General features: G+C 32.0%; 1 protein-coding gene across 1 annotated transcript; it reads right to left on the bottom strand.

Annotated features, from left to right (window-relative positions):
• Positions 1–5308: 5308 nt before the first annotated feature.
• On the bottom strand, positions 5309–9827 carry LOC115716237 (hydroxymethylglutaryl-CoA synthase). The gene is made up of 12 exons (XM_030644992.2): positions 9454–9827; positions 8660–8766; positions 8330–8462; positions 7669–7812; positions 7233–7391; positions 6972–7045; positions 6797–6872; positions 6620–6675; positions 6428–6515; positions 6187–6327; positions 5865–6014; positions 5309–5742 (listed from the first exon to the last, which is right to left on the bottom strand). Exons 1-12 carry the CDS (start codon positions 9514–9516, stop codon positions 5539–5541), a joined length of 1395 nt encoding a protein of 464 aa, XP_030500852.2. The 5' UTR covers positions 9517–9827; the 3' UTR covers positions 5309–5538.
• Positions 9828–12425: the final 2598 nt, after the last annotated feature.

The following is a 12425-nucleotide window of genomic DNA, read 5'->3' as shown; positions in this document are numbered from 1 at the left end:
AACTATGTAGTTCAACAATCTTTTATATCTAATGAACTCAAGATAGTATTCAACTCCACATAAACTCTATCACACTAAGAGAATCATGATCTTTACAACCTTTAGGGGTGGATCATAATCTCTATATACTTAGGGGTGGAGGTTATCCATAGTACCCTATATGTATATTCTTAGGGGTGGAGTCTATTCCACAATTCCCTATGAAACACATATCTTGTTTAAACATAGAAGTAATATAATGAGTCAGCTATTGTCAATATAAATTCTTGATCTTGATTGTATGTTCCATTTCGATTTTACTGTTGTAAGTAAAAGTCTGATACCTTTGAAAGTTCTTTGTTAAAGTTTCACACTACGTTAATTGAGTGGGAGAATTTTAAAATTCTATACCCATCTTCATTAGGTTGATACTTGTGATAGATACTTAAGAACATCACTGAAAAGCAAATCTAACCATTCACATGGATAGGTATAGCTTATCAGAATTATGGGAATAAGATAAAGAACTCTAGTTCAGTCCATTCGAATGACTTGAACAAGGAATTCTTAATCCTCATAAAAATTTGATGGTATCTTAATTTTGATTACTTTATCTCTGGCATGTATTTTTCACTTCAAATACTAGTCTGCTATGTTGATGACTTAGTCTTAAACTTAAAGTTTCAGACTAATACAAAAGTCACAACTAGGTAACTCTCTAAACAATCAGAGGTTAAAAGTATTATTTAACCAGACATCTGCTATTGAGTGGGAGCTATCTGAGATGTAATCAAATAGGGAACATTAGAAGATATTCAAGAAGGATTTATGAAAGTGACCTATATGTTAGATATTAAGGAACTGTGTATCAGTTTTCCTTGTATCTCACCATCTAATTTCGATTTATATGAGATGGTGCTTACTTTGGGGGTGGAGAAATTATTGTATAATAATTCAAGCTCTACCAGAAAAGAATTATAACTTGGTCTATTCGAAAATACCAGAAAGTTATATCACTGAAGAAAAGTCTACACTGTATTATCTCAATTACATATTTTAAAATATGAGAGATATGTCTTCTGTTTATTCAGATGTACTTTTAAAACAGTAAAGATTTCAGTATCCCTTGATGAGTAAAGCATATAGTAAAGAATGTTTCATAAGAGTATTTATGAACTAGTTTCCAGAAGTTTGGGTGGATTCAAATATACTACACTTGATCTGAAGATCAAGACATCAGATTGACCTATTTGCACAGTTTGTTTTATATTAGTGCAAGTGGGAGTTTGTTAGGTTTTATGCCCTAAATAAAACTCTTTACAATCTGATTAGTTATCAATATAAGAAATTTGAAGTGATTGATGTTTGCATGAATTTTACATGCTAATGGCTTAATATGTTTATTACATTCATACACACAAAATCAGTTAAATCCAGATCATATGTTTATTCACAATTACAGTATCGTCAACACGGTGGAATGTGATTGTGATCATATGAATCAAAAGTTATGGTCCCTGTTTCATCAGTGTTATTGGATTTACACTAATGTGATAATCAGTGATGATGTGTACTTACACTTGGAGTAAGTGTTATGTTCTTTCCAGGACATTAGTAAAGTATACTAGTTTCGAATGTATGGAGTATACATTGGACTGGACCGATATTGCAACTAAGTTAAGATATTACAAACCTACCGTTATACATATCTTTCCAAGTCAATATCAGTAGTTGATCTTAAGATTAAAAGAATCTAAATCCTGATATGCTTGGGCTCAACTCAGGAGTGCTATTCATGTTCTTTGATTTATTAGTTAAGCCTACTTTTGGGTCAGGGTGATACGTATATTTTGGGAACATGATAGTATGATTGAGTGGGAGTGCTGAACATAAATATGGAATCTATAGCTTCTACTGGTGTATAGAAGTTAAGTGATGATTCCCTTCGAGCTTAGCAAATAGAAGTAAATGGATGAGCTCTTGTTTAACTAACTAATTATTAGATCACTAAACACCATTTACAGGTAGCTAAGTGTTTTAAGGGGCAAAATACATTGAGGGGTGAGAACGGTAAAGAAATCCCATCTCGATGTAAATCATCTATATAGAGGATCTTTAAATCACAATAAGATTATAACAATGGTTAAATGAGATAGTATATTGGTATCGTGAAGCATACAATATGCTCTATATAAGTCTGAGAGTGCAATTCTAAGTTCTAAGAGTGGATTCAACGAAGAATTAATAAGTAGGAATTTACTTGGTAAATTTGGTTCACTTATTGGAAGCTCAGCATATAGATCCATGGTCCCCATTCTAGTTGAGAACATTCTGCTTGTAAGACTCATTAATTGATTCGTGATTGATCAATTATAATTCTAAAGTTAGACTATGTCTAATTTTATGAATTTTCACTATTCAGGGGTGAAATTGTAAGGAAAAGAGTTTTCTAGGTTTATTTATTTATTAATAGACTTTATATGTCTAATTAATAATTAAATTAAATGACAATATTATTTAATAATCTATTTTAGTTATTAAATAATTAGTTTTGGCATTTAAAAGGTTAGAATTGGAAAATTGGCATTTTTGAGAAAATAGAGATAAAATTTGATAAAATTGCAAAATTAAGTGAGGCCCAATAACACCATATGGCCGGCCACTTAATGTTGATTTTTCAAATTATTATTTTCATTATTTTAATGCCAAATAAATCCTAACCTAGACCTAGTAGTTGCCTATAAATAGAAAGTGATGGCTCAGTCAAATCACAAGTTTCAATAACCTTTTCTGACATAAATTTCTCTCTTCAGAAAACTGAGCCTTCCTCACTCTCTACCTTGGCCGAAATACCTCTCTCTTTTTTCCCTTCATCTTTTTCGTGACCCTAGTGAAAGAGTAAGTGCCCACACACAGCAAGCAGTAACTCAATCATAGATTGGAAGACTGTGAAGGATCAAAGCTTGAAGAAGAAGGACATTCGGGCTCAGATCTTGATTATACTCTGCTACAGAAAGGAATCAAGGGTTAGAGATCTGAGTGGAAGGAGACATTTATTCCGCTGCATCAATGTAAGGTTTTCTTAACTTTATATGTGTTTATTTTATCGTTTTAGAAAGTTCATATTTAGGATGTTTAAACAACATACTTGTGAGTAGATCTAAGATCCTGGTAAAATAATTCCCAACAAAGGTAACTAAAGAAGAAGTTAGTATCCAGAAAATACCAACTGAGGAAAACCCAGCTGACATGGGTACTAAGATTATCACCCTAAACAAATTCAGGCTTTGCATGAGTTTGCTAGGGGTTGACACAAGAGGATGAACCTAAGGAGACTAAGAGCTAGGACCCCCAGAAGGAGCTAATCTACTACTATCTGCTATAACAGATCAACTTTTATGGAAATTTAGGTGGAAATTGTTGAATAAATTCCCATAAAAGCTGACCTGTCATACCAGAGCCACAAAATTTCAGTCAACAAGAGCCAATACAACCTAACAACCTTAACGGTCTACAACAAACTATAACAGAATCATTGTCTACCCGTAGTGCAAGTGGACTTACCAAGATTATATATATATAAAAAGGCTATCTCCATCCTTCGAAGATAGACGAACACAAATCCTAAGAAGAGAAAACTCTCAGAAAAGAGAGAAGAAGAACTAAAGTGAGTAGAGTGTAAGAAATAGGTGAGGAATTGATAGAGAAGAGAGAAAAAGAAAGTAACTCTGTAAAAGAAATAAGGTCAGGAAATACCTGATTGTTCTTGGAGGGATTACCAGGTCGATCTGTGACTGGAATCTTCTCAAAACTGTTGTAATCAAAGGTTGATCATAGTGGATTTGACTCGAGCTTCTCTGGGGAAGTTCACCGAGGATGTAACCCAATCTTTGGGGTGAACCTCGCAAAATTTCTGTGTTTATTCTTCTCTTCTCTTATCTTCTTATTTTTCATTTGATCTGTATGTGGTTGATTGCTCTTGAATCTTTTGATCTATGTTGTGTTGATATCACTTGATCTTGAATGTGTGTATGAGTCTTCGAAGCTTTGTTCATCTCTGCTAAACATTCAAATAATATAACATATCAACATTTTGGTAAAGTAAAACCAGATCTGTCATTAAAGCAATACGTGTAATTTGTGTGCTTTGTTCAGACAAGAAAGGTCATATTTGACCTTGAAATTGACTAACGTGTGTGAGTTGTGTAGGGTTATTTTAGGTATATTTTCCTACATAAAATATTTACAATTTGGTATGCATTTTTTAAAGAAATTTGTTATTGAGGGAGAGGAGTGAAGATATCAGAAGAGTTTTATAAAAGCACTTGGAGCAATTAAGGAAACCGCTATAGTTTTATTGGCAAAAATAAAAAAGGATTACTAGGTATTAACATTTTTTTTTGTCACTGCTATGTATTTGAATTACAAACTAAATTATATGAATTTTTATCATTGACTAATAAATATTTGCAGGAATCAGACATTCATTATAATAAAAGGGACTTTTTATCCCAGTTTTTACAAATGAAAAAAATAAAAAGTAGAATAAAAACTTTTGATCTCACTTTTACATTTGGAGCCTTAAAAAAATTGGAATAAAGTCCTTGTTTAGCAAATGGATAAAAAAACATTGTTGAAAGGGCTAATTTTATGTATTTGCCAAACCCAGCTTTAGTTTTTAAGTAGACCTTTTTATCCCAATTTTTTATGTAAAAACTGGGATATAAAGTCCCACAATATCTGGGCCTTTTAATGTTGTTGGGCCTTTATACATATAAAAAGAACATTAGATTTTAGGGTTTCATTTACACATCTCATTCCCTTCCAGCCGTCTCTCTCTCTAAGCGGCGGTGCAACCTTTCTCTCTGTAATTTTTTTTTCTTCTTTGTGCTCAAGTAGCTCAATCTCATTCTCTTCTTTTTTTAAGAGAATATAGGATTGTTTAGTTTTTATTTTAATTTTTTCTATTTACTAAAATCTTAATTTTTTAATTTAGAATGATTTTTGAAAAATTTTATAATATTTAAATAATTAAATAATAAAATTTTATGTGAATTAATAAATTTTGTCACGAGTATAGTGTGCTCATGTAGACAATCCAATATAACAGTTGACAATAAAATTTGAATAAAAATTATAAATTGCTAAAAGTATCGTAGTTTTGAAGTTTTGAGAGTTGATTGCTAGCAAAAACAAAATTATTGAGAATTTTGCCACGATTTACTCAAAAATATACACAATGTTCCTTACTGCTTGTTAATCCCAAATTATTTATACATATTTTGAGGGAAATATAATCTTCAATCATAATAAATATTTGTATGGTAGGTAACACAAGATAATATACTCTTTTCTTTGCTTCATGAAAAGGTAAAAGTTTTCTTGACAATATCATTCTAAATTGAAAAATTAAAACCAATAAAATCCCCCCACCCTTAAATATGTGAAATCGAAGATAAGCAAAGTTATTTGGGAAACTACACACATCTAACACCACAAAACAAATGTCATTCATTACATGCCTGACACTACTTAAACACAGGGCCCTATACCACGAGCTTAATGGCCATTAGCCACGGTGGTGGCACCACCAGAAACTTCCACAGGCTTCTTGGCATAGAACCTCCGGTACTTGGAATCGACTTCTGTGAGATAGTATGTGCCGGGTTCAAGAAGACTGCAGTCCTTGTTAGTAACAAAGTCCTTGCCTCCGTACCTGTGCTCCATCAGCTTCAAAGTTTCAATGAATTTCTCTGGCTCCACCTGCAATAACAGTACATATGTTCATTAAAGTTTTGTTTGATTTCTTGCTTTTTAATAGATTTTCCGGGCCCTGCATTTGATCATGGCAAAAAATGAAGAAAATTAAATAACGAAACAAGTACCTCATGTCTTGACTTCAACTTCCCTCCAACATTCATGACAGTGGCAATGTTTGTCAAGCTAAAGGGATGTTGACCTTCACGGAATTGCAATGAGAACATTGTAGAGGTTAAGCCACTCCCGTATGAAAACATCATAACTCGTTTCCCGTCCTACAAGTTATTGAAAGATAGTTTGTAAAGATCTTTTTTAAATGATATCTAAACGCTCACTTTTCATAAAAAAAAAAAAAAAAGATCATATAATAGTTATCTAAACAATGAAAATAAGTCAAAAATTCTACTTATAAATTTAGCCGAACAGAGTCATAGTTTCAAGACTTACCAATTCACTGCTTTTGTTGTGAATAAGAGATGCAAATGCTGCGTAAAGAGATGCAGTGTACATATTTCCAACTTGCTTGGGTATCAAAGTAGTTGGTTGCACCTTCGCATCATATAGGGGCTTTGCGACTTGCTGGGATGCCTGTCAATTAATTTTGTTAAGAGAATCATCAGCACACTGAAGAAAATTAACGATTTATAATAAATTGGTAAATTTCATTCTTATAGTTTTGTCAATGGACCTTTTCAAGATCACGACTTTGGTAGCTCTCATCACTCGATAGGGTTGCAAATGGTGCTAGCTTGTCTTTACCAGCTTCATCAATGGAGCTGTAACCAGAAACAAGTAAAATCAATCACCTGGAAAATCTAAAATTAAAATAATATGCTCGTAAAAGGCTACAATGTTTCACGTGACGAAGCAAACAAGTTACCTGACATTTCTCACGGAATCGTTGTATACCAAACGAGCAAAACTTTTTTGTACAAGCTGCAAAGTTTATATAGCAGATGAATACATACTATTAGCTCAAACATTTTGGAATTTTTGGTATGATTTGAAATGAGATAAAAATTTTGATACCATAGCTTCATTTCGTAATGTGCCTTACCTTGTTATACGGAGAATGAAAAACAAAATACTCAGCATCAGAGATTGTGAAGGGTTTGCCCTCCAATTTCTCGTACCTACAAAAGTGAGATAGTAAGATATCTACATAATATGACTAACAGCAGTCTTTAAAATGAGATCAACTAAGTTAATTTAGTTTGGCAAACAGAACTGACTTCTTGCACAGCTGTTTGTAGCAAGAATCAAGGGCCACAAGATAACAAGTTTGTGAAAGCTTTCCGTCAACAACCTACCAAAAAAAAAAACATACAATAAATAAGAAATCTCGCCATATTAAACCCGTGTTAAATGATTGACGGAATTATTAGACCATACTGATAGAATAACACAAACTGAATGAGAAGTAATCAACATCTGAAAATGTGCCTGCTCTATATCTGAGACAAATGGACCCAAATTGGATAAAGAATAATTACCGGATATTCACTTGCAAGGTCAGGCTTGTAAAAATCATAGACATGAGACATATGGCTAGCTCTGTATTTGCTTTCAAAAGCAATTGGAGCATCAGGACCTATCAGCAAAGCAATCGCTGCTGCTCCACCCGTTGGCCGTGCTGGCCCTTCTGCATACACCTGGTAAGCATCCAATAAGTTAAAAAAAAGGATTTGTCTAACTTCTAATTGAAAAAGATAAGAAACCATCTTCATATGCATCCAAACTAAAACATGCAACAGAAACTTGTAACTAAAAGTATCAAAACCTATAACTTAGATATTGTCTTTTCTCTACAACCTTCTCAGTTTGACCAAGAACCATGACTAATATTAAAGTGTGAAAAATTTGACAGTTATATCTTATATACTAATCAAAGTAGATCCAATATGGCAATATTAAAGAAGAAGGGTGTACCGCGCTGTCTGTGCACACAACAATTGCATAGCGTCCATCCCATGAGCTACTCTCCACCCAATTGACACAATTGAATAAAGCCGCAGTTCCCCCATAGCATGCATTAGATGAGTCCACACCCTCAATATCTGTATTGCCATGTGCCTGTTCGTTTAGCATGAGAAAACAGCTTTTAGTAAAGGGCCCAAAGAACAGGAAGAAAGATGAAATGTTCTACAGAACTGAGAACAATGCAAAGTGCAGAAACCAACTGAAAAAGACTACTATACCTAGAAAAATGCAGAACAATCTTAAATTAGTGAAAGATAAAATAGCCAGGATATTCAGATAGGGATCAGTGGCCTAAAACACCCAATTTAGTTAGAGCTACTTAACCTTTTGAGCCACTCACACTAGCTGATAAACATATCTCTTTTATTTGATAACAAGTTGATAAACTAGATTGTTACAAGGCAGTTGAGTTTCTGAAAGTACAATTGAGTAAAAAGAACCTTTGAACCAACAACTTTCATTTCAGAAAAGAAAATATTAAAAAATTCACACTTTTACATGTGTTCAAATGCTATAGCATGCCTTCCAAATTATAAATCTTAGGGCCACAAACCTAAGAATATCATTTCCACCCAAAAGGGAAGAAAAATAATTTATTTTGAAAGAATACCTCAAAGATTTGCATCAGGAACGTTTTAATCGATTTGCTCTTGTCTATCACAGTTTCACTGCCAACTTCCAACCGACCAATTTGTTTTGGGTCAATTTCATACTTGTCAAGTAGGCTCTCAACCACTGTCAAACTGAGAAGACAAATTGAAAACGTTAATAATAAATACAACAGCACAAATTTATTCGCATGTAGGTGTGCCCATAGAGGGGACTGATGCACACAATAAAAAAGTATGGTGTTTGATCTGAATAAAAAAGGATCAGTTCTCTCTCCTATTCTCAAGCCAACTGGACACCGTTGACTGCTCATACAAAAACATACTCCTACCTCATTGAGATGACATCTTCAACTTCAGAACAAAAGGCCATGCAATCTTGTCCGAGCCCAATAGTGTATTTCCCTTTGCTTGCTCCATCATGAGCCTCCAATGCTTCCTGTTTAGCAAAAAGCAAGAAAACGATAATGAAAATCCGTTCAACAATCAAATACTTTGGTTTATCAGATAGTCCACCACACATACATTTGGTAATTCAAAGAACCTAACATTTCATTTTTAAAAAAAATAATAAAAAAAAATATAGAGGATAAATCATGAATCTAAGCTTCCCATTCTCTGCTTAAATAATATATCAAGGTTTTATTCGAAAGCAAAATGATTATGGTCAAAATAAACCATAATTATTAATACTCCAAAAAAATTTATTTTCGAGTAAAAAATGAAATTGAATCTATTAATCATAATAAAATAAACAAAATAAAGCATCCCTACTACCTAGTACTAATAGAATCTCACGGCAATTTCAGATCTAATAGTAACAACTAACAGAAAAGAAAAGTACAACGACAAAAACTTCAATTATCATTTAGAACCAAAATATTTTTACACAAAAAATACAAAATTATCACTAGAAGCTCAATTTCAAGTTTCAAGTAATACATAACCCGAGCTATTTCTGTCTCCTATCCTACAATATCAAATATGCACGCACACACACACATATACATATACGAATCTTCGTAGAGAAAAATGAATCAAAGTTCCATATTTTCCGTCAGTAACTAAAGAGGAAGATTCAAATCTTTAACAAAAACATATATGTACGTATAAGTAGATTGATCACCTGTTGAACGCAGCTAGGGGGGAAGTAAATGTCCATAGCGAGAATTCCAACATTCTTGGCCATTTTCTCTTTTCTCCTTGTCACTCAAAGATCCAAATACGGTATCGACGCAGAGGCAGGAGCTCTCGTCTTGCTCAAAGTATTAGAGAGAGAAAGAGAGAGAGAAGAAAATGATTGTTAGAGAGAGAGAGAGAGAGTGCTGCAAAATCGCAGAAGAAGTGGGCAGATGATCACATGTTGGGGTGGGTACACTCGCTATATATAGAAGAGAGTTTAGAGAGAGAAAGTGACTATTTTAGAGAGAGAAGCGAGCGAGCGCGAGCTCTCTCACACTCTGGCACCCAAATGCAGACTTCGTGAACTTCGTGGCACAACAAGCCAACGAAATAAGACGTTTTCCCAACTTTGACCGCTACTTTCATTATATTTACCTTCTTGCCATTATGTTTAATAAAAAAAGACAATTTCTATTAATTAAAGTGAGTTAATTACATCTTTCAAAATAGAAACTTACAACTCTTTTATATCATTAAGAATAATTTTATCTATGCTAGACAATTTTTTTTTTATACAAGATTAAGTTCACTTTTGAAATTTTTTATTTATTTTTTTTTTGAAAAAATTCATCATCTTTATTAATTGCAATCTATAGTGATTACATGATTAAAATCTGGAGTAACATCACTACTCCTGATAACACGATCAACAACTAAATAGGATGCTCGAGCTAAGAAATGAGCAACACTATTTGCAGAACGTCTAATAAAATTGACATAAACATCTTGCAAGTCATTTAACTACATCTTGCAATCAGAAATAATACTCCCAAAGTATGAAACCATAGGAATAGAGCTACGTAACGCTTGCACCATAGTAAGACTATCAGTTTCAATGACAACCTTCCTCAAATCTTTCCGTTTAACCCAACTCAGTGCCTCCTCAACACCCAAAGCTTCCACCATTTCGGGTTGCAACACCCCTGACCGACAGTTGGTAAAAGCTTCCACCAATGCGCCAGTTTCATCCCTAATCACCCATGCAAAGCTATAAGTTGCAGTTCCTGAAAAAATGACAACATCTACATTAATTTTCAAGGTGTTTTCAGCTGGTTTTGCCCAAGTTTCAGCACTATCGATATCAGTAAGGAATTCAGCCGTAGGATTAAATGTTGAATCTAGAGCCCGAGTTCAATCTACGAGTAAAACTTGAGCTAAGTGAGCAACACTCGCAAGATTAAGTCCACTTTTGAATTTTTTTTAAATGTTATTATCTATACAATTCGAATTCATACACTTTTTCTAATTTATACATAAATTTTAGTTTAGTCAAATGTCATAAATTACACTTGTTAACATATTCTTATGAACATAATATAACTTTTATGATATATTCTAATATATTTTTAAAAAAATTTTAAAATTATATATGTATTTTTTTAAAACATATTTTTTTCAATAACAAAAAAATAATAATAATAAAGCAAATTAACTTAAAACTGAAAAAAAAAAGAAAAATAAAAAAAACAAGTTCATTAATGTATACATACGCACTACAAACATAAAGTAACCTTGTATTTTTTTTCTTAATAATATATATATTTTTTTTTTATGTAAAGCAGCTACTTTTTTTAACTAAAAAAAAAATAAATTATGTGTATACGTACACGTTATCATACTGGGTAACCTCTATTTAAGTTTAAGTTTATTGGGCAAAAAAATTACCCCATACTATGTCGTACAAACTAAGGGTCCTATATTAAAATTATCCATAAATTATCATCTATGGTATCCTATTTTTTCCTAAAAGAAAACGTATCATGTTTATATTTAATATTTATTATCTCACCCAACATCAAACATGTACACATGTATACGTATAAGTTATATTTTTGGTATTACAAAAAAAATTAGTCATATTTTTTTTATCATCATATATATATAGTTATTTAAGGATGTGTAAATTTTTCTTTTAAAAAAAATAAAGTAATTTACAAAAATAATATTTATATATTTTATTTGTATGTGCTACTATTTTTTTTTTATATAATTATTTAAATTTTATTTTCAGCAATTTAAACTATTTGAAATTTTTTAAAAATTTACAAATGGTCCATAAAAAAAACCTACTTGAAGGATCCTTTAGAGAGTTCCTCTATAATATAAATTTCTAAGTATAATTTAAGAAAAAATGAAAAGGTATCTAAATGTAATTATTCTCATTACTTACATACTGAAAAACGACAGCTTGTCCTACTTATATTCTTTATTTACAACTTGTTATAGCTTTATACTGTGCATTATTTATGAGTATTTTTGTTCTTCTTTTTTTTATGAATTTTTTTTTCAATTAATAAATACATAATTATGGAAGTGAATGGCTAGATACATCTTCACTAGTGATGCATATATTTTTCTCAATCCAATTAATTTCCAATCTTTAATGAAATGGCACAGAGACAAATAAATATTTGTCCCAAAATGATAGATGAAACGGGGTTGTCCAAAAAATGTTCTAATATTCATCACAACAACAAATTAAATATTTTAATTAATTCTTATTCTCATTATTATTCTTATTTTATTATAATATCATTACTAATACCATTACTATTATACTGTACCAAATTAAATCTCACATATTTGCTAAATAATAATTGTTAGATAAATTAACAATTAACCCAAGATCTATTTGTATATAACATAGAACACAATAATAAGATATAATAATTAGGTATGTGTACCTGATTGATCCATAGCAATTATCTCTGATTGATCCACAGCAGTTACTCCAATTTGATAGTGCAATACTATCAACTAAGTCTTCCTCCCTAGATCTCTAAATCAGAAGCAGTTTGTTTTCTCTGATTATCAAAAGGTATACAATTGTGATGAGACAATATGTATTTATAGAGTTAGGGAGGGGACTTAGCTACAAAACCCTAGTTGGGCTGGGCCTGCTCATCAAAGGCTTCA

The sequence above is a fragment of the Cannabis sativa genome, chromosome 5 (assembly GCF_029168945.1).
Source record: "Cannabis sativa cultivar Pink pepper isolate KNU-18-1 chromosome 5, ASM2916894v1, whole genome shotgun sequence".
Taxonomy (NCBI): Eukaryota; Viridiplantae; Streptophyta; class Magnoliopsida; order Rosales; family Cannabaceae; genus Cannabis; species Cannabis sativa.
Note: the sequence above shows the minus strand (reverse complement) of the source record. Positions and strands in the feature narration are given on the sequence as shown.